Source organism: Bubalus bubalis, chromosome 17 (assembly GCF_019923935.1).
Source record: "Bubalus bubalis isolate 160015118507 breed Murrah chromosome 17, NDDB_SH_1, whole genome shotgun sequence".
Taxonomy (NCBI): Eukaryota; Metazoa; Chordata; class Mammalia; order Artiodactyla; family Bovidae; genus Bubalus; species Bubalus bubalis.
Window position 1 is genome coordinate 37,328,565 of NC_059173.1, and position 27,243 is coordinate 37,355,807.

The 27,243-nt window shown below is 35.7% G+C and overlaps 1 protein-coding gene, 1 non-coding gene and 1 pseudogene across 5 annotated transcripts in view; all 3 read left to right on the top strand.

The window, feature by feature from the left end:
* ADAD1 (adenosine deaminase domain containing 1) overlaps positions 1-27,243 on the top strand; it is a 78,166-nt gene that overhangs the window by 35,356 nt on the left and 15,567 nt on the right. For 3 of the 4 annotated variants that reach the window (XM_006078953.3, XM_044930398.1, XM_044930397.1), the window contains 2 exons: positions 4,188-4,320; positions 15,597-16,067. In XM_006078953.3, coding sequence (XP_006079015.1) covers positions 4,188-4,320; positions 15,597-15,710 — 247 coding nt within the window. In that variant the 3' untranslated portion in view covers positions 15,711-16,067. Of the gene's footprint in view, positions 1-4,187; positions 4,321-15,596; positions 16,068-27,243 lie in introns of those variants that run through there. The other variant, XM_025268019.2, reaches the window with a different exon arrangement.
* Positions 8,869-8,940, top strand: TRNAW-CCA. Its single transcript has one exon. It is a non-coding gene; the product is annotated as a tRNA-Trp (tRNA).
* Positions 11,617-11,730, top strand: LOC112580042 (annotated as a pseudogene).

Genomic DNA, 27,243 nt, shown 5'->3' on the forward strand with positions numbered 1-27,243 from the left:
CCGTCCCTGGGATTCTCCAGGCAAGAACACTGGAGTGGGTTACCATTTCCTTCTCCAGTGCATGAAAGTGAAAAGTGAAAGTGAAGCCGCTCAGTTGTGTCTGACTCTGTGCGACCCCATGGACTGTAGCCCACCAGGCTCCTCCATCCATGGGATTTTTTCCATGCAAGAGTACTGGAGTGGGGTGCCATTGCCTTCTCCATGTTGCAGACATTATACTAATTTTAAAGCTTTTTTTTCCTAATGAGAAGACAGGCCTAGAGAGGTTATGTAACTTATTGAAGTTACTTAGTAAGTGGTGGAACCAGCATTTGAAGTCAGTTTCCAGAACTTTTATTTCTCTAGTGATCATTATCATTAGAATTATGTAATGTATTTGTTTTAAAAATTGGCTTTTCCCACTGAATCTGAATATCTGAATTTAGGGCTCAGAAATCTGTATTTTTGACAACTTTCCCAAATATTATTTATGTACACTTGAGTGTGAGAACTATTGTACAGTCCTATACTGATTTCTTGGAAAAACCCTGTTTTCCTGGTTTTTGGTTTTTGTTTTTTCTTTTTACAGATAAAGAGACTGAGATTCAAGCTAGGTTAAATATCTTTCTTAAAATCACCCAGCTATTAAGTTAAACAGCTAGGATTCTGATCTGGGTATTTTATTTCTAAAGCCTTTGTTCTTCTCCATAATACATTATGCCTTTTACATATACCTTTGTAATATCCCTAACATTGATTATCAAGTAAAACTAAAATCCTTCTTTTATGTGAACATACATTTATAATGGACTAATGAATAATGTTAAAAGTTTAAGTGCCTAAATTTGCTTTCTTTGTGAGAAACGGATTTAAATTAAGATCCCATACAAATGTTTCTTCAGTCAAGTATGAACTATTGACTATTTTAACTAGTATAAATTATACTGTTTATGCTTTGAATCAGCATAAAGAAGTGTATCTCTGTTAATAACATACAAACAAAGCAGATCTTCTATGAAAGACACTGAAAACAGTTTACTGAAAACATACTTTTAAAACAAAATTGAAATTAATGTAAAATGAGCTTAACTCATTTTTTATAGCCAAATGCTTGCTAGGTGATTGCAAACACAGAGAAAACAGATATGATCTAGTTATTCAACCCCAAAGTATTACATAAGGCAAAAAGCACTTTAGCAATATAATCCACAAGGAAGAACAGTTCTGAGTAATTGTGCAACAAATAACATGACGTGTCAACATTCATAAAGTAGAAATTACAATAAGATGATAAATAGAAATATACTATTATTTAGTGGAGGCAATAATTCACCTCTTTCAGTTAGTGGTAGATTGAATAGACAGAATAATAAGAATATATCAGTCAATATTATAGATTTGATTAATCTATAATTAATCTATTAATCTTTAAAATTCTACACCATAAAAATATAAAATATACATGCTTTTCAGGAACCTGCAGAACATTAACAAAAATTGACCATACGTTAGGCCACAAAGAATGTCTCAAATTCTGAAAAGTATAAGTGATGTAGACAGTATTCTCTGATTGTGATGCAATAAAAGTGTAAATCACATAAAGTCAGAATACTTAGAAACTCCTTTCATTGGGCAAAAGAAGTTCTCTAACTTTTGACTCAGAGAGGGAATATAAAATGAAACCATAACATATTTAGAAAACAGGATGTTTAATACATTGCATTTCAGAACTTTAAGTTATATAGCTAAAGCAAAGCTGAATGGAAAAGCCAGTTATTTGGATGTTTATATCAACAAATAAAATAGAGTGAAAATTTTTATAATACTAGAAATGTAAAATAGAGAACAGATGAAGTTAAAAATGATCATAAAAACTGATTCTGTGGGGGGGAAAAAAGCACTGTCTAATCTCATATAAAATAATGATGAAGGAGTTATCACAGAGAAAATTTAAAGAAATTATAGGAAACTTCACTGATCACCATGCAAATATATTTGAAAATATGGGTGAAATGCATACATTTCGAGGAAAAGTTATTTCTAAAATTGGTACACAAGAGGAGAAAATCTTACATTATTTTCTTGAGAAAGCTACCAAGAAGATGCCCTACCTCTTTTTCAAAGAAAGCAACATTCTGAGGTGGTTCAGAGGAATGTTATAAACCTTTAAATAGCAGAAACTTCCAATGCTATCTGAAAAGATGGAAAAGATTCAAATGCTTTTCTGAGGCATCATTGATCGTGTATGCATGCTCAGTCATATCTGACTCTTTGTGACCCCATGAAATGTAACCCACCAGGCTCCTATCCATGGTGTTTTTCAAGCAAGAATACTGGACTGGGTTGCCATTTCCTTCTCTAGGGGATCTTATTGACCCAGGGATTGAACCCACATCTCCTGCATCTCTCGCATTGTCAGGCAGATTCTTTACTGCTGAGCCACCTGGGAAGCCCTATATCATTGGTGCTTAAGCTTGATGGAAGATTTCACGCCCACCCCCAAAAGTTATAGACCAAACTCACTTTTATATCCAAGCAAAATTGCTAAATAAAATATTAGGAAACAGAACCTTAAAATAATATATTTTATGCAGTACTAAGTGGAAATTTTTCTAGAACTGTAAAGAAAATAACATAATAAAAATACCAAATTAGAAACTCTTATTAATAAATTTGTTATATTAATTGATGTAGGGGAAAACACCATATTTCATCTTTATAAATTCCAAGAAGACATACAGTATAGCTCTACAACTATTCTTGATAAAAGATACCCAATAAGAAAGTAATAGAGATTTTTGTTAAGAATAAAATGTATCTCTTATTTGTCCAAAAGTGTCATCATGATTCATGATGAAATCTCAGAGTCATTTCTACTAGCATCCAAAATAGGACATTATTGTTTACTGTTATTGTTGTTATTTAAGATGTTGTTTAATGCATTTAACAAAAGAAAGGAGAGGCACATAATATTGGAAAGGAGGAGGTAAAATGACTGTTTCCATATGATATCATTTTATACCTGAAAAATCCAAGAGAATCATCTGAAAAAACACCACAAAAAAACGTATCATGGTGGAAAATTAATATATAGAGATTAGTACATTTTGTTAACAAGAGTGTGTGTTAACTATTGCTGCATATACTATTGTTTTAGAGGCTTAAAACACCAACCACTTTTTACTGCTCCCAAGTCCTTAGGTCAGCTGAGCTAGATTTGGTCAAGCTCTCCCATGTGTGTGGGGTCAGCTGTAGGTCAACTGTAAGGCAGCTTAGCTGATCTTAGAGGGACAGCTGGGCTCTCATCTTCTAGTGGATCAATCTCAGCAGGTTCATATGGTAGAGGAAGGAGTGCCAAGGCATAGAAACAAACTGCTTGCAGCCCAGGCTTGCAACTGGCACAGAGTATTTTATTGACCAAAACAAGTTACAAGGCCAGTCCAAATTCAAGGGGAGGAAGAATAAGCTGTAGTTGTTGATGGAAGAATCTGAAAAATTATATTGTAAAGAGCATACAAACAAGAATAAAGGATTTTGGCAGTTTTTGCAGTCTATCACAAAAACAACTAATGAGAATATATAATGAAGGGAAAGAGTTACAGAAGCAATAAAGCTATAATATGTGAACCTATTTTTATTAGAAACATAGAAAAATATATATTTACATGTGTACACATATGCACATATATATATATGAAGGGTGATGGAGTACATATATTTTACTTTTTTAAGGAGTCAAATTGTACATTAAAATGTATAATTTCATGAGTTTACATATACACACACACATATATATTTGTGTATGTATATATACACACCTGTGTAACCATTACCCCAGTCAAAATTCAGGATGCTTTCTTCATCTCAAAAAAGATTTCTATTCCCTCATTTAGTCAATCCCTGGTAGAACCACTATCTTAATTTGTATCACTATAGATTAATTTTGCCTCAAACAGTAGAAATGTTCCAAATATCCATCTTTTGCTTTAATTCTTAATGTAATATTCTGATAACATACACTAATTTTATAAAAGAAATTAGCTTCAGAAAACAGTTAATATTCAGAATAATTTTATATAGAAAATTTCACTATCTTCTCTGTGCATAATTGAGATAAATATACATTTTGTATTGATTTTAATCCCTGTAAGTGCTAACATAAATCATTAAATAATGATTAATGATTGTTTCATTCTTTTCTACTTTAGTTCCCCATTTAAAAGTGGTGTGTCAATGGCAAGTCGGCTTTGTAAGGCTGCAATGTTAAGTCGATTTAACCTGCTTGCCAAAGAAGCTAAAAAAGAAGATATACTTGAAGCTAGTACATATCATGCAGCTAAGGTAAGTCTTTAAAAGAGTGAAATTGATCATTGAAATAAAAATTTTAAGAAAATAGTACTGTGGTAATTTGATGATGATACATAGCAAAATAATGGTTAAATAATTCTGATATTGCCATGTAGTGGTAAAATTAGATTTTAAATGGATATGTTGGAAATTGGATATGTGAATAAGTTTTACCACTTTTAGTAGCTTCCTCAGTATGGTATGTACCAACCTTGCAATATTGCTAAAAACCTGCTGGTTATACCCAGAAAAACAAAAAGGTAATAAAATCTCTTTTGTGTATGATATTAACTATTTTAACTATAGTATTTAAGTATTCTAAAATAATGAATTACTATATTCATATAAATTACTTTGCTTATCTTCCTAAGTTGTGAAACACCTTTGAGTTTGTGATTTGGGGTTAAGTGATATATAGAGACCCTTTTATATCTTTAAAAATACACTTTTTTAGTATTACAAACATAATGCATATTTGAGTAGAGATCTTGGAAATCTTTCTTAAATGCAGATGGGAAATATAGCTTGTAATCCTACCTACTATTCCAGTATGATACTCCTAATCTTATAAGCATGTTATTTCATTTTCTTGTCATCTATTTATATTTTTTGTGTATGTGTGCATGTGTACACTAAGTCACTTCGGTTGTGTCTGACTTTTTGTGACCTCATAGACTATAACCCAACAGGCTCTGCTGTTCATGGGATTTCCCAGGCAAGAATACTGGAGTGGGTTGCCATTTCCTTCTCCAGGCAATCTTCCCAACCCAGGGATTGAAGTCACATCTTCTGCTTGGCAGGCAGATTCTTTACCTCTGAGCCACCTGGGAAGCTATGCTCATACTTGATGTGCTTTTTAGTTAACTCTTTTTATTCAGTATACTATGAACCGAGCCATGTCATAATATGAAATATCCATGTTTTCAAGTTATGAAATACATATTGTTTTTGATAATTTCCTTTTCAGTAACAATATAGTATTGTATGAAAGTCTTAATTTCATCAATATCTTAATTTCATCAATATCTTAATTTCATCAGTATCTTAATGCTCAAACTGTATAATGCTCAAACCTGTAAAGCAATGAATATTAATGGTAGTTAGTTTGTATATACACACATTTTTAAGTATAAAAGCTTACCCTAGACAATTTCTGACTTTGGCTGCATAAAAAGGTTTCAAGTCATCTCTGTAAAAAAAACAGAGATTATCTCTGTGATAAAATTGGACAAATCAGTCAAGATAAAAACCCTTTTCACAACTCTGGAAATTGACTAAAGGCAGAAAACACATTGGAAATTGTATATTCTTGTAAAACTTAGAACTCTGGGAACTAACAGCCGGAATTTGTGAAACCTTTGCCCAAAGGTGTTCCTGTTCTCTCTCCTCTCTCTCTGCTAGTTTGAATGGCAAGAACTATAGTTTTATGAGATTGAAAATGCCACCAAAAGTAGTAGATTTTCTGGACTTGATTTTGGGCAAGAGGGTGAGCATTCGTCACTTTTTCAAGTAAATGTGCCAAACCTGGTAGGGAGAAAAATGGCAAAAATCAATAACTGATTCAAGGTTGCAGTCCTAGTTGGAGCAAGTGGTATACAAAAGAGTAACTTAACAGGTAGATATTGGAAATGAAAGAGCCATGGAAGAGTTGAAAGAAATTCTCTATATATCCTTGGTTGACCAAGAAATTACACTCAGGTGCAAGTGAGACTCAAGAGAACCCAGAAAAGAGTTAAAAGTGTGAAATAGAACTGCCTGCAACATTAAATACACTGTACCACCCATCCCTCCCCAAATTACTTGATCAGAAGAAGGTAGACGTCTTATAAGTTTAAGGTGTTGAGTGTAATGCCTGCTGAAATCATTTGCTTATCACTAAGCTTTGCAGTTTATCACAATAGAACTGGACATGGAACAACAGACTGGTTCCAAAGAGGAAAAGGAGTACGTCAAGGCTGTATATTGTCACCCTGTTTATTTAACTTAAATGCAGAGTACATCATGAGAAACGCTGGGCTGGAGGAAGCACAAGCTGGAATCAAGATTGCTGAGAGAAATATCAATAACCTTAGATATGCAGATGACACCACCCTTATGGCAAAAAGTGAAGAACTAAAGAGCCTCTTGATGAAAGTGAAAGAGGAGAGAGAAAAAGTTTGCTTAAAGCTCAACCTTCAGAAAACTAAGATCATGGCATCTGGTCCCATCACTTCATGGGAAATAGATGGGGAAACAGTGGAAACAATGTCTGACTTTTTTTTTTCTGGGCTCCAAATCACTGCAGATGGTGATTGCAGCCATGAAATTAAAAGATGCTTACTCCTTGGAAGAAAAGTTATGATCAACCTAGATAGCATATTAAAAAGCAGAGACATTACTTTGCCAACAAAGGTCCATCTAGTCAAGGCTATGGTTTTTCCAGTGGTTATGTATAGATGTGAGAGTTGGATTATAAAGAAAGCTGAGCGCCGAAGAATTGATGCTTTTGAACTGCGTTGTTGGAGAAGACTCTTGAGAGTCCCTTGGACTGCAAGGAGAGCCAACCAGTCCATCCTAAAGGAGATCAGTCCTGGGTGTTCATTGGAAGGACTGATGCTGAAGCTGAAACACCAATACTTTGGTCACCTGATGCGAAGAGCTGACTCATTTGAAAAGACCCTGATGCTGGGAAAGATTGAGGGCAGGAGGAGAAGGGGACGACAGAGGGTGAGATGGTTGGATGGCATCACTGACTTGATGGACATGGCTTTGGATGGGCTCTGGGAGTTGGTGATGGACAGGGAGGCCTGGCGTGCTGTGATTCATGGGGTCGCAAAGAGTCGGACACGACTGGGCGACTGAACTGAACTGAAGCTTTGCAGATACATGGTAACTACTAGGAAACCAGGCTAAAACAGAAACTGGAAAGAGACAGTACACACCATAGGTGAAAACAGAGCTTACGATTTCAACATGCAGAAAACAAAAACAAAACCTTGTAGAAAAATAGAATCCAGAGTTTCTATATTATCCAAAAAGTCTCTTTCACCCAAAAATTTTGAGATATGTAAAAACAGGAAAGTAAAATAAAATCTATACTTAGGAAGAGTAACATTCAAAAGAAACTGGTTCTGAGAGGATTCCAATTTTGAACACAGCAAAGTCTTCAAAGCAACTGTTATAAATATGTTAAAGTTATTAAAGAAAAGTGTAACAATGTTTCAGTAAACAGGTAATTTCAGCAGAGAAATAGAAGCTCAAAAAACAGAAAAGGCAAAAATCAAAAAACTCAAAACTCCTAAAAAAAACCCAGATGAATATTCCAGGACTGAAACAATAAATAACAAGTGAAATGAATAATTCTCTAGATGGACTCAACAGTACATATGAGATTGCAGAAAAATATCAATGGGCTTTGAAGATAGATCAAAATAATTTTAAAGGACAGATGAAGCCAATAAAAGACAATTTTACAGAGCTTCAGAGATTTGTGGAACAATATTAAGTCTACCAACTTATGTTTACTAGAAATTCTAGAGAAAAAGTGAAAAGGATCAACAAAATATTTGAAGAAATTACTGAAAAAATTCCCATATTTGATGAAAAACATTAGCAGGCCCAAGATGCTCAAAAAAATCCCAAGAAAGAAAAAAAAAAAAAGATTCACATCTACATACATCACAGGCAAGCTGACTAAGATCAGGACAAAGAGAAAATCTTGAGTTTTTGTGTATTACCAGGATTATGTCAGTATCAATCTGAAGTAAACTATGGTAAGAAAAAGAAGCATATTGTAATTCCTAAAGTAGTCATGAAAACAATAACTTGAAAGCTATTGCTAAAATATCAGCAGAGGAATTAAAATACTGTCCTAAAAAATGCATTTTTAAAAAGACTAGAAAGCAGTAAAGCAGCAAAGAAATAAAAGACCCAGGACTTGGAAAATAAGTAGTGAAATGGCAGACATAAATCCACTTATCAATAATTATTAAAACATTAAATTTGAATATTCTAAAATCTCAAAAATGACAGAATAATCTCAGTTTCTTTCTAAGGCAAACCACTCGATATCACAGTAATCCAAGTCTATGCCCCAACCACTAATGCCGAAGAAGCTGAATGTTTCTATGAACGCCTACAAGACCTTCTAGAACTAACACCAAGAAAAGATGTCCTTTTCATCATAGGGGATGAGAATGCAAAAGTAGGAACTCAGGAGATACCTGGAGTGACAGACATGTTTGGCCTTGGAGTACAAAATGAAGCAGGGCAAACACTAACAGTTTTGCCAAGAGAATGCACTGGTCATAGAAAACACCCTCTTATAATAACACAAGAGATGACTACCCATGTGGTCAATACTGAAATCAGATTGATTATATTCTTTGGAGCCAAAGATGGAGAAGCTCCATACAGTCAGCAAAAACAGGACCTAGAACTGACTGTGGCTCAGATTGTGAGCTCCTTATTGCAAAATTCAGACTCAAATTGAAAAAAGTAGGGAAAACCACTCAGTTATTAGGTATGACCTAAATCAAATACCTTTTGATTATACAACAGGCTTCCCTGGTGGCTCAGAGGTTAAAGCATCTGCCTCCAGTGCGGGAGACCCAGGTTCGATCCCTGGGTAGGGAAGATCCCCTGTAGAAGGAAATGGCACCCCACTCCAGTATTCCTGCCTGGAGAATCCCAAGGTCGGTGGAGCCTGGTAGGCTACAGTCCACAGGGTCGCAAAGAGTCAGACACGACTGAGTGACTTCACTTTCACTTATGATTATACAGTGGAAGTGATGATTAAATCTGATAGAGTGCCTAAAGAACTATGGATGGATGTTTGTAACATTGTACAGGAGGCAGTGACCAAAACCATCCCAAAGGAAAAGAACTGCAAGAAAGCAAAGTTATCTGAGGAGGCTTAACAAACAGCTGAGGAAAGAAGACAAGCAAAAGGCAAGGGAGAAAGGGAACGATATACCCAGCTGAGTGCAGAGTTCCAGAGAATAGCAAAGAGAGATAAGAAAGGCTTCTTCAGTGAACAATGCAAAAAAAAAAAAATAGAGGAAAACAATAGAATTTGAAAGACTAGAGATCTCGTCAAGAAAATTTTCGAGATACTAAGGGAACATTTTGTGCAAGGATGGACACAATAAAGGACAGAAACAGGAAAGACCTAACAGAAGCAGAAGAGATTAAGAAGAGGTGGGAAAAATACACAGAAGAACTATACGAAAAAGGTCTTAATGACCCAGAAAACCATGATAGTGTGGTCATTCTCCGAGGGCCAGACATTCTAGAGTGTGAATTCAGGGGGGTCTTAGAAAGCATTATGATGAACAAAGCTAGTGGAGGTGATGGAATTCCAGCTGAACTATTTGAAATCGTAAAATATGATGATGTTAAAGAAAAAGTAAAAGAATTCCAGAAAAACACCACTTCTGCCTCATTGATTACATTGATTACACTAAAGCCTTTGACCGGGTGGATCACAACAAACTGTGGAAAATTCTTAAAGAGATGACAATACCAGACCATCTTACCTGCCTCCTGAGAAACCTGTATGCAGGTCAAGAAACAACAGTTAGGACTGGACATGGAACAATGGGTTGGTTCAAAATTGGGAAAGGAATAGGTCAAGGCTGTATATTGCCACCCTGCTTATTTAACTGATATGCAGAATACATCATGAGAAATGCAGGGCTGGATGACTCACCACCTGGAATTAAGATTGCTGAGATATAATTGCATATCAACAACCTCAGATATGCAGATGATACCAGTCTAATGGCAGAAAGTGAAAAGGAACTAAAGAGCCTCCTGATGTGGATGAAATAGAGTAAAAAAGCTAGCTTAAAACTCAGCATTCAAAAAGCTAAGATCATGGCATTCGGTCCCATCACTTCATGGCAAATAGATGGGGAAACAGTGGAAACAGTGACAGGCTTTATTTTCTTGGGCTCCAAAATCACTGCAGATGGTGACTGCAGCCATGAAATTAAAAGACACTTGCTCCTTAGAAGAAAGGACAAACCTATACAGCATTATTACAAAGCAGAGACATCACTTTGCCGACAAAGTTATATATAGTCAAAGCTGTGGTTTTTCCAGTAGTCATGTATGGATGTGAGAGCTGGATCATAAATAAGGCTGAGCACTGAAGAATTGATGCTTTTAAACTGTGGTATTAGAAACTCTTGAGAGTCTCTTGGATTGCAAGGAAATCAAACCAGTCAGTCCTGAAGGAAATCAACCCTGAATATTCATTAGAAAGACTGATGCTGAGGCTGAAGCTACAATCCCTTGGCCATCTGATGTGAAGAGCTGACTCATTGGAAAAGACCCTGATGCTGGGAAAGATGGAGGGCAGGAGGAGAAGGGGGTGCCAGAGGATGAGATTGTTGGATGGCATCACGGACTCGATGGACGTGAATTTGAGCAAGCTCCATGAGATATTGAAGGACAGGGAAGTCTGGCAATGCTGCAGTTCATGGGGTTGTAAAGAACTGAATACAATTTAGGCACTGAACAACAACAAAATGCCCTAGAAAAGACAGAGATTGTCATATTGGGCAAAATGCAAAATCCAGGTATATGGTCTCTGCAAGAGACACATTTAAAAAATACAAGTAGATTGAAAATATAGGATGAAAAAAAAGACATACCATGCAAACAATAGCAATAAATTAGCTGGAGTCTGTATATTAATGTCAAACACACATCAAGTTAAGAAATAATATGAGAAACAAAGAGTAACATTTTAGTGGTAATACACTACTGTTGTTCCAGATGTTGTTAGTATACAACAGGTAAGTATTGCTATGTGGGTATAACAGTGGAACCTCAAAATGTATAAGCAAAACCTGTAGCATTTAAAGGTTAAAAGGACAGTTCTACAGTTATAGTTGGAGGTTTTAATTAATATTCTTATCTTAGTAATTGATAGTACAACTAGAGAGAAAATCAGTAAGAATATAGAAGGCTTGGAATACTGCAGTCCAACCAAACCAAACACTATTTTCTGCACAACAGCAGAATATACCTTCTTTTCAAATACACATGGAGCATTCTCCACTACAGACCATGTAGGCCGTAAAGCAAGTCCCAATAAGTTTAAAAGTGTTGAAATCATAAAACGTATGCTGTAACTACTGTACAGTTAAATTAGAAATCAACAAGGATAAAAATTAAAATTTAGAGAATATAAGAAGTATTTAGAAATACATAGCCTTAAGTGCTTATATTAGGAAGAGAACCATAAAAATCAGTTATTTAAGCTTCCACCTAAAGAAGTTAGAAGAAGAGTGTATTTTAAGAGTGCTTGCTTTGGCAGCACATATACTAAAATTGAAACGATACAGAGAAGACTAACAACATACATGGCCCCTGTGCAAGGATGACATGCAAATTCATGAAGTGTTAAGTATTTTAAAAAGAGATGAAATAATAATAGGATAGGTTGGAAATTAGGTAAAACAGAAAAGGAAAACATACAGAAAAATCAGTGAACTCAAAAGTTGGTTCATTGAGAAAAATCAGCACAGTTGATAATCCTTTAGACTGAGAAATAAGAGCACAAATGATCAAAATCTTGAAGGAAAGAAGGGTCATCACTGAAGAGCCCAAAGAGCTAAAAAAAAATTATAAGGAAATATTACAAACAACTTTTGTCAACAAATTAGACAAGTTAAATGAAATGAGCACATTCCTAGAAAGACAAATTACAAAACTTAACTAAGAGAACATATAAATTGAACTAATATAAAGAGATTAAATTATTAATTAAAATTCTTTAAAGAAAAGTGAAAGTGCAGTTATGAATTCACTTGTGAATTTTATCAAATGTAAAAGCAAAAATTAACATAAATCATACAAAAAATATTAAAGAAGCAGCGAGTGCTTCCCAACTCATTTTATAAGGCAGTATTAAAAACCCTGATACCAGAAGTGGGCAGAAACATTATAAGAAGTGAAAACTATAAATCAGAATCTCTTAGGAACATAAATGTAAAAATTCTTTATAAGATATTGACAAACCAAATCCAGCAACATACAGAAAGGATTATATACAAAGGAGGTTTATTCCAGGAATGCAAGGGTGATTTAACACCAGAAAATCATTTGATATATTACGTGAATATTTTTAAGTTCAAAACCTGTTTGTTTATCTCAATAGACGTACATAATGCATTTGACAAAATTTAACACCTATTCACAGTAGAAACACTGAATAAATAAGAAATAGAACTTCCTCTACTAGATAAAGGGCATCAGTGAAAATCTGCAGTTTACATGACAGTGCTGAAGGCTGAATACTCTTTCCCTTTGCTCTCACCACTTCTAGTCAGCATTGATCTGTAGGTTCTAGCCAATGCAGTAAGGCAAGAGAAAGAAAGAAAAGGCATCCAAACTGGAAAGGAAGTAGAAAAACTGTCCTTATTCCTAAATAATCTTGTATATAAAATATCCTATGGAATCGACCAAAAACAAACAGCTATATCATGTGTGAATTTAACACGCAGTATAAGAACAACATGGAAGAATAAATTGTATATCTATATGTTAAGAATGAACATTCTAAAATTAGACTGGAAAAAATAGTTTTATCCGTAACAGTGTGTAAAAAAATTAGGAATAAATTTAACAAAAGAACTTTAAGACCTGTACATGAAAAATAATGAAACATTGCTGAGAGAAACTTGTAAAGACCTAAATAAATGGAGAAATGTACCATTTCATAGATTGGAAAACTCTATTTTTAGAATGTCAGTTCTCTCCTAAATAATCTGTTGATTCAAGGCAAGCTCTTATCAAAATCTCAGTAAGCTTTTGTATAGAAGTTGACAAGCTGATTATAGAATTTATATATAAACCCAAAGGACATAGAACCAAAAAATTTTTTAAAAAGGAAGCAAAATCATAGAGTTACCCTACCTAGTTTCCACAATTTAACATAAAGCCACAGTAATCAAGAAAATGTATTGATTTAGAAATAGACATAAAGATCAATAAACAGAGTAAGAGACCAGAGATAAACCCACACACTTACAATCAATTGATTTTGTGCAAAAGTGTCAAGGGAATTTAGTGGGAGAGAGGACAGTCTTTTCAACAAATGGTAATAGAACGGTTGAGTATTTGAGAACAAATTAACCTAGACTTATATCAGTTATACAAAAACCTCAAAATGGATCATAGAACTAAGAGAGCTAAAAACTATACAACTTGCAAAGAAAATGTGGGAAAATATTTTATTTTCTTGGGCTCTAAAATTACTCCAAAATGACTGCAACCATGAACTTAAAAGTCACTTGCTCCATGGAAGGCAAGCTATGACAAACCTAGACAGTGTGTTAAAAAGCAGAGATGTCACTTTGCCAACAGAGGTCCATATAGTCAAAGGTATGGTTTATACATGTATAAACAATGTACAAACTACATGTACATGTAGTAGTCATGTACAGCTAGGAGAGTTGGACCATAAAGAAGGGTAGGCATCGAAGAATTAATGCTTTTGAATTGTGGTGCTGGAGAAGACTTTTGAAAGTCCCTTGGAGAGCAAGATCAAAACAGTCAATCCTAAAGGAAATCAACCCTGAATATTCATTAGATGGGCTGATGCTGAAGCTCCAAAACTTTGGCCACCTGATGTGAAGAACCAACTCATTGGAAAAGACTCTGATGCTGGGAAAGATTCACAGCAAAAGGAGAAGGGAGCAGCAGAGGATGAAATGGTTAGATGGCATCACTGACTCAATGGACATAAGTTTGGACAAACTTTGGAAGGTAGTAAAGGACAGAGGAGCCTGGCGTGCTGCTGTCCATGGGGTTGCAAAGAGTCGGACACAACTTAGCAACTGAACAACAACAACAACAAAATTTGTCTTCCTGCGTTAGGCAAATTTTTCTTAGATATGGCATCAAACATATAATCCATAAAAGAAAAAATGGATGGAGTCCAGAATTTAAAACTTGCATTTCAAAAGTCATCATTAAGAAAATGAAAACGTAAGCCACAGAATGGAACAAAATACTTAAAATCATACATTTGACAAAGGTCTTGGATCTAGAATAAAGAACTCTTACAAATCATCAAGTGGACAAACCACTCAACTTTTCCAAGTGGTCAAGAATATATGTGAATGGCTAATACACATATAAAGGTGTTCATCCTGATTAGTCATTAGAGAAATGCAAAACCAAACCACAGTGAGATACCACTTCACACCTACTAAAATCCAAAAGTCTGGCTGTACTGCATGTTGTTGCGGAGAAACTAGAAACCTCTTTCACTGCTGATGGGAATGTAAAAGGTTTTAAAATACTTTGGAAAACAGTTTGGCAGTTTGTTTTGTATACTTTGCATGTGATCCAGCACTCCCACTGATATTTATATGAGAAGCAAAAACTTATATCCACCAAAGACTGGTACATAAATGTTTACAGCATCATTATTTATAGTAGCCAAGCCCTGGAAACAACACAAATGTTCATCAGCTGGTGACTGCATAAGCAATGTGATATATCAATTTGATGGAATACCAATCAGCAGTAAAGAACAAACTGATACATCAGACAACAGGAATGAATCCGAAAATGGTATGATAATTTAAAGAAACCTGACACAGAAGAGTACATGCTATGTTAATCACTTTCTATGAAATTTCTACGAAAAGCAAAATTCTGGAGACAGAAAGTAGATTCATGATTGCCTGAGACTGGGGCTTAGAAGTACAGATTGACTGTATATGAGCACAGTGGAACTTTTTACATGTAATGAAATTATTTTAAAACTGGACTGTGATGGTTGCACACCTATATCAATTTCATAAAAATACATCAAACTGAACACTTACCAATGGGTGAATTTACCAGTGGGTGAATTTATGGTATACAAATTTTACCTAAATAAAGCTGGTTTTTCTTTTTTAAAGTTTATCAGTATGTTTATTTAAAAAGTAAAAGGAAATAAGCCAAAATATTCTAGTTATCTATAGTTTGGGAATTATAAGCGAGTTTTTTTTACTTCTTTGTATATTCTTTTTCAAGTTTTCTGTAATGAGTATCATTACTCTTTTAATTGCAAATATTAAAAAAGAAGGAAAATTATCTCTTAGGAGTGTTGAGAAGGAGAATTTTTAGTTTCAGAAACAATACTGAAGAAAATGGAAATTCAGAAAGATTTTTCATAATGTTTATAATGTCAAACTAAAGAAAGATGATTAAGGCTAATTAATTTCTTTTCATAAGCCAAATTCTGCCTATATTCTGTAATTTACTATTTTTTCTTTCTGTAGCGTATGTCTGGATCCTATCAAGAAGCTAAAACTTTGTTGAAATCCTACTTACAGCAACATGGCTATGGCTCCTGGATTGTGAAATCTCCCTGTATAGAGCAATTTAGTATGTGAATTAAGCAATCCATTGTCATATTAAAAATCTTTTTTGTGTGTGCTTTGACTACTAAATATTGGTGGTTTTCAGCTTTCAAAATCAGTCTTGCTATAGCAGTGTTCAGAGATTGCTAAAAATTGGTAAATATTTATGTCAATTTACGTTGAAACATTTGAACTTTTTTTTAATAATTACCTGCTTCATTATGTAGCTATTTTGTATTTTTTATAGACATTACAAAGCCATTACCATTTTGTAATTTAAAAGAAAATTTCTTTTAATTTTTGTACTTTAAAGTCACTTGTTCAGCAAAGATATTCACTGTGTCCTGGTGTCTCACTCAAAAATTTTTTTAATTAAAAATTGGAATCCAAGAATACAAATAATAATTCTTACTCATTTGTTGATTAAAGCAACAGACACTTGAATGTCTAATATTTGCCAATAATCATAGTAAAAAATAGTAATTAAAACATCATTTCTCATGTCAGAGAAATTTATGAAATCAAATTGAACATAAAAATTCAGAGAAATGTTAACCATGTTAGGGAGTACTTTGATAAATTATTCTGATTAGTAAAGGATTATTATAAATGTTTTAAGATTACCTATTTTCAGGTCTTCTGTAAGATCCATTCAAATGTTATTCTTTATAATTTAGATTAGTAAGAATTTCTAATAATAGGTCAATAAAATATTGTTTAGCTTTATATTTGTATTTGTTTATATAGCTAGATTAAAAGAGAAAGTTTAGTTACTCTTGGTTAGGATATATATCTTTAGTGAAATTGAGTTTGTTTTCTTAAAATCTCTTCCTTAGATTAAATCACAGATGGATTAAACATTGACTCTCAAGACTTTGTTCCCCTTAGCTTGGATCTTTATCAAACTACTAGGTCTCACTCCAACTCTAGCCAAGATGAACTATTATAATTTCTGATAAGATTAATGTAGGGCTTCTTGTTGTTTTTTAGTTTTGGGGTTTGTTTTTTGTCTATTCTAAAAGTATAATAGAGCTTAGTTGATGAACATTGAAGTCATCCTGGATGGAAAGACATACATGTCTTTCAGTAGACTGGATTCTGTATTTATTAATAGATTGAATCATGTGAAATTGCCATTTCAGGGGAGAGGGTAGGTAAAAAACGATCAAATATGAGCAATTTCATGTCAGCATACATATACTATTATTAATAATAAGTTTAATTTCCATCAAATAGATGATATTTAGTGTTTTTTTCTGAATTGATATTTCCTTATTAAGTCTTCTCAGTTTCTTGTCTTGGTTGATTCCTTCCACAGCTAATTTACAGCCTTAATTTCTATTACTTTAACCTCTCTTTGATAGTAAATTTCCTGTGAATATACAGTATGTTTCATCTTTTCTTGGCTCTTCACATCTGTGGATATTTTGCTTTTGTCTAAATTAGGAAAAGCACAAAATGGGTAACATTTGCCTAAATAGTGAAAGATCATGTTAGACAATTTATTTCCTCAAGAAAAATGTTTAATTTTAAGGGTTAGGTAAAACATATACCCAGCTATTTTACAGACAGGATCCAGTAAGGACTACTGATTTCTTCAACAAGTTGTCACTGAGTGTCTCTGTACATTATGTCTACTTAATTTATATATGGTATTTTGAAGTGGAGAAAGATTGTATCTCAAGAGGGATAAGCTAGATAAAGAATAAAGGAGATGACGTTTAGTAGAAGGCAGTCATTTAGCAGAAAGGGTAGGATACAGATGTGAAACCCAACATTGGCTATTATGACTCTGACAGTTGTAGATTATTTAATCTTTTGTAGCTCAGGTTTTTTTCTTTGCAAGGATGAAATTGGTTCTAGTGGTTGTTATTCTTTGTTCAGGGATGGAAGCTTGACAGGGCTTCAGGGTTCATCAAAAGTGGAAATGCTTATTGTTTTTTCTCTGTAATATGTATTGGGTTGTACAAAATGTTTTGTTTGAAGAAAAGCAAGCTTCTTTTCTAACATAAATCATAAGTAACATTTAGTTTATAAGCATTCTGAGCACAGTATTTAATTTATAAGCACAATAAAATATTTGTGGCAGATATTTGTCAAAGATTTATATTGAAAAGTTGATAATTATGAAATACATTTATGCAGCAGGATCAGGGTTAAGCTATTCTTCAATACAGAAAGAAAATTTTCTGTAAAATTCATTTGTTTTAAATGTTCAGTTGGGAAAAGTAAAGCTAGACTTCTAAACCTCTACTTCTAAAGTTGCTCAAAACCCATTAAACTAATTGCATCTAAGTTAAGGTCCTCTTTTTAGCTCTAAGGTTCTGTTATCTGAGGCAAACATTGAAGGATGGGTAAAATTTAGAAGGCTGAAATTAAAGAGAGTGCATTCCACTTGGAAATGATAAAGCGAAGATTAGAAGGATAATGTTAACAGTGTTTGAGTCTAGAATTTAGAACACAGGATGGAAGATGTTGAGAGATGAATCTAGAAGATGTTCTCAGTTTGGTAGGCAGAGGGAGTTCATGAAAGATTTCTTATAGGGAAGTGACCTACACTGAAACACAATTTCACAATGTCTTCTTTGCTTATTATGGAAATTTTCAGAGATACAAAAATAGAAAGTAGCACCCATCACACCAGCTTATTAAAGCATGGCAATCTCATTCCATATATACCTCCCAAAGATAGATTATATTAGAATAGATATCAGACATTCATCTGTAAATACTTTGATATGTATCTGTAAACTATGAACACTTTTTAATACAAAATTCAATTAGTATACCTTAAAAATTAATAGTAATTCTCCATCTCATAAATGTTGTATATATTTTTGGAATCAGAATCAAAATTACCTCCATGTATTGGAATTTAAATTTTTGTTAAATATCTACTAATCTACAGATTTCTTCTCATTATTTTTTTCTTTTAACTTAGTTCTTGAAAAAACTGGGTCCTTTGCAGAGTTTCTCACAATCTTATTTTTGCTGCTTTTATCTCCTTGGTATCGTTTAACATTTGTCTGTCCTCTGTATTTCCAGAAAACAGTAAATTCAGGTTTAATTTTTTAGCAAAAATACTTCACAGGCAGTATTGTGTGCTTTCTGTTAGAAAGCTTTCTGGGTTGTCTATCTTTTGTGATGTAGCCATCATTGATGAGTCTTGTCTAAATCCATTATTAGGGATTGCGGATTATACTCAAATTGTCTCATTACCTGGAATGCTTTGACTTTAAAAATGTCCACTTCTCAGTTATTTAATTACTGAGGTATAGTTGGTACAGAAAAGAATGGATTATTTCTCTTTCTTTATGTTTTTTGAATAGTTCTCTGTCATCCTTTAAAGTTGACCAAACAGTGCTTTTTAGTATCATTATGAATTTAAACATGTCTCCTAGTCTATCCACAGTGTTGTAAATAGCATTTTCATTCTTTTTTTATTGCTGAGTAGCATTTGATTTTTTACTGCTGAGCAGTACTCAGATTGCCTGGCACCCCACTCCAGTACTCTTGCCTGGAAAATCCCATGGATGGAGGGGCCTGGTAGGCTGCAGTCCATGGGGTCGCTAAGAGTCAGATACGACTGAGCGACTTCACTTTCACTTTTCACTTTCATGCATTGGAGAAGGAAATGGCAACCCACTCCAGTGTTCTTGCCTGGAGAATCCCAGAGACGGGGGAGCCTGGTGAGCTGCTGTCTATGGGGTTACACAGAGTTGGACACGACTGAAGTGACTTAGCAGCAGCAGCAAATTGCCAACATCTGTTGGAGCTTAGAAAAAAGCAAGAGAATTCCAGAAAAACACCCACTCTTGCTTTATTGACTATGCTAAAGCCTTTGACTGTGTGGGTCACAACAAACTGGAAAATTCTTAAACGGATGGGAATACCAGACTACCTTATCTGCCTCCTGGGAAACCTGTATGCAGGTCAAGAAGCAACAGTTAGAACTGGACATGGAATAATGGACTGGTTCCTAAATGGGAAAGGAGTACAATAAGGCTGTATATTGTCACCCTTCTTAATTAACTTATATACAGAATACATCATGAGAAATGCTGGACTGGATGAAACAAGTTGGACTCAAGATTGCCAGGAGAATCAAGATTGCTGGGAGAAATATCAATAACCTCAGATATGTAGATGACACTACCTTTATGGCAGAAAGCAAAGAGAAACTGAAGAGCTTCTTGATGAAAGTGAAAGAGAATGAAAAAGCTGGCTTAAAACTCAACATTCAAAAAACGAAGATCATGGCATCCAGTCCATCACTTCATGGCAAATAGATCAGGAAACAATGGAAACAGTGGCAGACTTGATGTTCTTGGGCTCCAGAATCACTGCAGATGGTGACTACAGCCATGATATTAAAGGACACTTGCTCCTTGGAAGAAGAGCTATGACAAACAGCATATTAAAAAGCAGAGACATTGTTGCTGACAAAGGTCCATCTAGTCAAAGCTATGGTTTTTCCAGTAGTCATGCATGGATGTGAGAGTTGGACCATAAAGAAAACAGCACCGAAGAGTCAATCCTTTTGAACTGTGGTGCTGAAGAAAACTCTTCCACAGTCCCTTAGACTGCAAGGAGATCAAACCAGCCAATCCTAAAGGAAATCAGTCATGAATATTCATTGGAAGGACTGGTGCTGAAGCTGAAACTCCAGTACTTTGGCCACCTGATGCAAAGAACTGACTCCTTAGAAAAGACCCTGATGGCTGGGAAGGACTGAAGGAAGGAGAAGGGGACAACAGAGGATGAGATGGTTGGAGAGCATCACCAATTCAATGAACATGAGTTTGAGCAAACTCCAGGAGTTGCTGATGGACAGGGAAGCCTGGCGTGCTGCAGTCCATAGGGTCACAAAGAATCAGACACGATTGTGTGACTAAACTGAACTGATTCTTTTGGGGCTTCTCTGGTGGCTCATATGGTAAAGAATCTGCCTGCATTGCAGGAGACTGGGTTCGATTCCTGGGTCAGGAAGATCTCCTGGAAATAGGAATGGCTACCCACTCCAGTATTGTTGCCTGGAGAATTTCATGGATGGAGAAGCCTAGTGATGGGGGTTACAAAGAGTATTCTATTTGTGCATGTGTATACACATCACATCTTTTTTATCCATTCATCTGTCGATTGACATTTAGGTTGGTTCCATATCTTGACAATTATATATAATGCTGCTATGAATACTGGGGTACATGCCTCCATACTCTTTTCCCAGTGGCTGCACCAGTTTGCATTCCTACCAATGGTGTATGGGAGTTCCCTTTTCTCCACATCCTAACCACTGTTTGTTATTTGTGTGCTTTTTAAAAAATATTTATTTATTTGGCTACACTGGGTCTCCATTGCTCTGTGAGGGCTTTCTCCAGTTGTGACAAGCAAGGCCTACTCTTTGCTGTAGTGCACGGGCTTCTCCTTATGATGGCTTCTCTTGTTGTGGAACATGAGCCCTAGGGTGCATGGGCTTCGGTGTCTATCCCACAGCATGTGGGATAGTCCCAGATGGAACCTGTGTCCCCTGCACTGGCAGGTGGATTCTTAACCACTGGACCACCAGGGAAAGTCTCTATTTGTGTGGTTTTTGGCGATAGCCATTTTGACAGGTGTGGAGTGATAGCACATTGTGGTTTTGATTTGCATTTCTCAAATGGCTAGCAATGTTGAGCAACTTTTCATATGCCTATTGGCCATCTGTATATCTTCTTTGGAGAAATACCTATTCAGGTCTTCTGCCCATTTTTTGATCAGGTTGTTGTTTTGATGTTGAGTTGTAAAGAGTTTATTTATTTTGCATATTAACCTCTGTGGGTCATACTATTTGCAAATATTTTCCCCCATTCATCAATGTCTTATAGTTTGCCACATACAGGTCTTTGTCCTCCTTAGGTAGGTTTATTCCTTGGTATTTTACTCTTTTTGATATGATAAGTGGTATTTTTTCCTTAGCTTCTGTTTCTTGTTTGTGTGTAGAAATATAACCAATTTCTGTATATTAATTTTGTATCCTGCAACTTGATCAAATTCATTGATGAGCTCTAGTTGTTTTCTAATGGCGTCTTTAGGATTTTTGATGTACTATATAGTATCATGTTATCTGCAGACAGTGACAGTTTTACTTCTGCCTTTCTAATTTGGGTAATTTTTATTTCTTTTCTGATTATTGTGGCTAGGATTTCTGATACTATATTGAATAAATGTGGCAGGAATGGGCATGCATGTCTTGTTCCTAATCTTAGAGGAAACGCTTTCAGCTTTACACCCTTGATAGTGATGTTGGCTATCAGTTTGTTTTATATGGGATTTATTATGTTGAAGTATGTGCCTTTTATAACCATTTTGTTGAGAAAACTTATAAATGTGTGCTGAGCTTTGTCATAAGAGATTTTTGCAGTATTGAGATAGATGATCATATGATTTTTATTCTTCATTTTACTAATATAGTGCATCACATTGTTTGATTTGTCGTTATTGAACCATCTTTGCATCCCTGGTAAAATTCTGTTTGATCAAGGTGGTATGATCTTTCTAAAGTGCTTATGGATTCAGTTGGCTGATATTTTGCTGAGAATCTATGTTTATCAGTGATATTGGCCTATAATTTTCTTTTATTGTAATATCTTTTATTTTGGTATCAGGGTGATACTGATCTCATAGAAAGAGTTAGCAAGTGTTCCTTCCTCTCCTGTTTTTTGAAATAGTTTGAGAAGGATAGGTGTTAACCCCTCTCTGAATATTTGGTAGAAGTTAACTGAAGCCGTCTGGGCCTGGGCTTTTACTTATTGGAGTTTTTAAATTGCTGATTCAGTTTCAGTATGGTAATTATTCTATTCATATTTTGTATTTCTTCCTGGTTCAGTTCTGGAAGATTGTAACTTTCTAAGAAATTTCCCATTTCTTATAGATTGTCCATTTTGTTAGCATTTGGTTATTCCTGGTAGTCTTTTATGATCTTTTGTATTTCTAAGGTATTGGTTGTAACCTTCCCTTTTTTATTTATGATTTTATTGATTTGAGTTCTCTCCCCCTTTTTTCTTGGTAAGTCTGGCTAAGGGTTTATCAATTTTATTTATCTTTTCAAAGCACCAGCTTTTAGTTTCATTGATCTTTTATTTTCTAGTCTCTGTTTTTATTTGTGCTCTGAACTCTGTGACTTCTTCCCTTCTACTGATTTTGTGTTTTGTTTTTTTTCTTCTTTTCCTTTAAGTTTAAAGTTATGTTGTTTATTTGAGATTTTTGTTGTTCTCTGAGGTAAGCTTGTATCACTAAACTTCCCTCTTACAACTGTTTAAGCTGTGTCCCATGAGTTTTGGATCATCATGTTTTTGTTTTCATTTGTTTCTAGGTATTTTTTAATTTCCTCTTTGATTTCTTCAATGATCCATTGGTCATTTAGTAGCATATTGTTTATCCTCCATGTCTTTTGTGTTTTTTTCAGTTTTTTTTTTCACTTGTAGTTGATTTCTAGTTTCATAGCATTATAGTCAGAAAAGATGCTTGATATGATGTCAATTTTCTTAAATTTACCTATGCTGCTTTTGCAGCTTAGTATGTGATCTCTCCTGGAGAATGTTCCATATGCACTTTAAATTTGTATTCTGTTGCTTTTGGATGGAATGTTCTGTTTATATCTAATGTTCATTTGGTCTGATGTGTCATTTAAGGACAGAGTTTACTTATTGATTTTCTGTCTGGATGATCTGTCCATTGATGTAAGTGGGGTGCTGAAGTCTCCTACTATTACTCTGTTCCTGTCGATTTTTTTTCCCTTGTACTTGTTCTTATTTGCTTTATGTATTTAGGTGCTCCTATGTTGAGTGCATATATATTTACAGTTATATCATCTTCTTGGATTGATCCTTTGATCATTATGTAGTGTCCTTCTTTGTCTCTTGTAATAGTCTTTATTGTAAAGTCAGTTTTGTCTGATATAAGTATTGCCACCCTGTATTATTCCCTAAGTATTTTTTAAATTATCATTTGCATAGAATAATACCTTTTTACATTGCCTCACTCTCAGTCCGTCTGTGTCTTTAGATCAGAAGTGAGTCTTTTATAAGCAATATATAAATGGGTCATGTTTTTTTTTTATCTGTTCAGCCACTCTTTTCTGGGGTGTGTGTGGGATACTTAGCAGCATGTGGGATCTTAATCCCCTGATCAATGATTGAACCTATGCCACCTGCATTGGAAGTACAGAATCTCAACCACAGGACAAGGGAAGTCCCAGCCACTCTGTGTCTTGATTGAGCATTTAGTCTATTTACATTTAAGGTAATTATTTCCCTGGTGGCTCAGGTGGTAAAGAATCTGCCTGCAATGCAGGAGACCCAGGTTCAATCCCTGGGTCAGGAAGATCCCCTGGAGAAGGGAGCAACTACCTACTCTAGTATTCTTACCTGGAGAACTTCATGGACAGAGGAGCCAGCCAGCCAGTTATGGCTGGCTACAGTCCGTGGAGTCACAGAGTCAGACAAGACTGAGAAACTAGCACTTCACTTCATGCCATTATTTTAGTTGTTTGTGGTCTTTTTTTTTTTTTTTTTTTTTTTTTTTTTTTTCATTCTCGTGATTTGATGGCTATCTTTAGTGTTATTTTTGAATTCCTTTTCCTTTTTGTGTGTGTATCTATTACAGATTTTTGGTTTATGATTACCATGAAGTTTTTATATAGAAGTTTTATGTACATGTATATGATGGCTTTAAGTTGCTGGTCTCTTAATTTTAAATGCACTTTTTTAGCCCTGCATTTGTACTCACCTCCCGTTATGATTACTATATTTATATCATATTTTACTTCTGAAATACATGTGTATCCTTTAGCTGCTTATTGTGGATGTATATGATTTTACTGTTTTTGTCTTTTAACCTGTCTACTAGCTTTGTGTGTGTGATTTCCTAGATTTACTGTATGTTTGCCTTTACTGATGAGTTTTATTGTTTCTTAATGTTCATGCTTCTAGCTCTCCTTTTCCTTTTCACTTAGAGAAATACCTTTACCAATTCTTGTAAAGCTGGTTTGGTGGTAGTGAATTCTTTTACCTCTTTCTTATCTGTTAAACTTTTGATATCTCCATTACATGTGGGTAAGAGCTTTGCCAGGTAAAGTTTTCTTGGTTGTAGGTTCTGTCCTTTTATCACTAAGTATATTGTGCCAGTCCCTTCCAACCTACAGGGTTTCTGCTAAAATGTCAGCGGATAGCCTTATACAAGTTCCCTTATATGTTATTTGTTGCTTTTCCCTTGATGCTTTTAATCTTTATTTTTTGTCATTTTAATGACAGAATATGTCTTGGTGTGTTCACCTTTGGGTTATTCCTGTGTGGGGTGGGACACCATGCTTTCTGGACTTGAATGTCTGTTTCCTTTCCCAGATTAGTGAGTTTTCGACTATTATGTCTTTATATATATGTTCTCAGCTTTGTTCTCTCTTTTTTCTTCTTTCGTGACCCCTGTAATGTGAATATTAGTGTGCTTGATGTTGTCCCAGAGGTCTCTTAAGATGTCCTTATTTTTTTCCTTCTATTTTCTTTTTTCTGTTCAATATCAAATGATCCGTGATTTCTTACTGCTGTCTTCTAGCTTGCTGATCTGTTCCTCTGTATCATTAATCAACTATTGATTCTTTCTAGTGTATTTTTCATTTCAGTTGTTATGTTATTCTCTTTTTGATGGTTCTTTATATTTTCTAACTCTAAAAACTTGTAACTTCTTGTTCTACATATCCATTCTTCTCCCAAGTTCTTTGATCATCTTTATGATCACTACCCTGAGTTAGGTTGCCTAACTCCACTTCACTTAGTTCTTCTTCTAGGGCTTTATCTTGTTCCTTCATCTGGAACATCTTCCTCTGTCACCACATTTTGCCTACATTTTTATTTTATACAAATAAGAACTTATGTATCTGTTAGGTTAGTTATGTTTCCTGACTTTGGAGAAGTTGCCTCCTATGCATCCCAGCAGCACACCACCTCTCATCATCTGAACTGTCTTCCCTCTGAGGGCTGCAGGGCCCTTCTGTTGTGGTGGGCTGACTATGTGGGTAGTCTTGTGGGCTTAATTGGTCACTAGCCCAGTTGATTGCCAGGTCAGGCCTTGTACACAGGCTGCTGGCTTCTGGTTGGTGGGGCTGGGTCACATGGTGGCTGACTCCAGAACCCCAGGGGGCCTTGGGGCTAGTGCTGGCTCCCTGGTGGGCAGAGACAGGGTCCAGAAAACTCCAAAGCTGTTGCCTGCCCACTAGTGGGTGAAACCACATTCTGAAGTTAGTGAAGGACTACTGACATGCAAAGCTAGGTCCTGGAGTCTGGTTGCAGGACCTAGGAGTCCCTGGACCCAGGAGACCCAGGACCTAGGTATTAGATTGTTGTTGGGGTGACTGGTTCCTGACTCAGTTTGGTAAGGGGTCCGGGGTGTTCCAAAACTTGTGCTGGCCTATTAGTGGGCAGGGCTGTTGCCTAGATGGTGTTTTTGGGCAGAGTCTGGCCTGCTGAGTCCAGAAGACTTGAGTCCACAGGCTGTGGGATTGTGGTTTTATTGTGTCTAATGTCTACCCCTGAGTAGATGAGGCTGGCCTAGAAGCTAGAGCAGGCTTCCTGGGAGCAGAACTGGGGCCCAGGAGATTTGGGGGCTGGTGCCAACCCACTAGTAGGAGGAGCTGTGTTTGGGGCTTGTGTGCTGGTCCATGACCAGAGGCTGCTGTGGGCTCTTTGGGTCTTAAGGCAGCCTGTTTAGTGCTAGGTAGAGCTGTATCCCTCCCCACTTAGCAGCTAGCCCTGAAGCGTGCCAGCACTGGTACCTACAAGATATTGGGCCAGGGCAGGGCTGGGTTCTGGGGCTAATATGCTAGAGAGATGATTCCACAATGGCACCTGTCAGCACCAGTATCCCACTTGGTAGAGGGCACTCTTAGGCTTGCCTGTTGCCAGCATCTGTGTCCCCAGTGTGAGCCATACATGTCTCCTGCATCTCTGCAGACTCTCCAAGAGCAGCAGGTAGGTCTGACCCAGGCTTCTGTCAAATTGCTGCTTTTGTCCTGGGCCCCAGAGTGTGTGAGATTTCCTGTGTGCTGTAAGAGTGAAATCTGTTTTCCCCAGTCCTCTTGTACTCTTGAAACTCAAGCCAAATCCTCTAGGGGCTCGTCTTCCTGGTGCAGGATTGCTGGGTCAGGGTGTTTGATGTGAGTCTCAGACCTCCCACTCCTGTGGGAGAACCTGTGCAACAATCTGGATTCCCCACCTGGGGCATTGGACTTGACTCTATTGAAAATCCTCCCCTCCTACTCATCTTGTTCCTTCTGTATGTCTTAAGTTGTAGAAGATCTTTTCTGGTAGGTTCCAGTCTTTTTCATCAGTGATTGCTGTGTAAATAGTTATGATTTTGGTGTGCTCATGAGAGGAATTGACCTCAGGTCCAGTGACAGCTGAAGCCTGGACAGTTGACTCTGTCCTTAGTCAGCCCATTATTTACTCTCATGTTCAGTAACACCAGTTTTTTATCTGTGCCATGGTATGAAAAAGTTAAAAAGCAGTATTCTAAACATTTTAATTTAAAAAGTGTA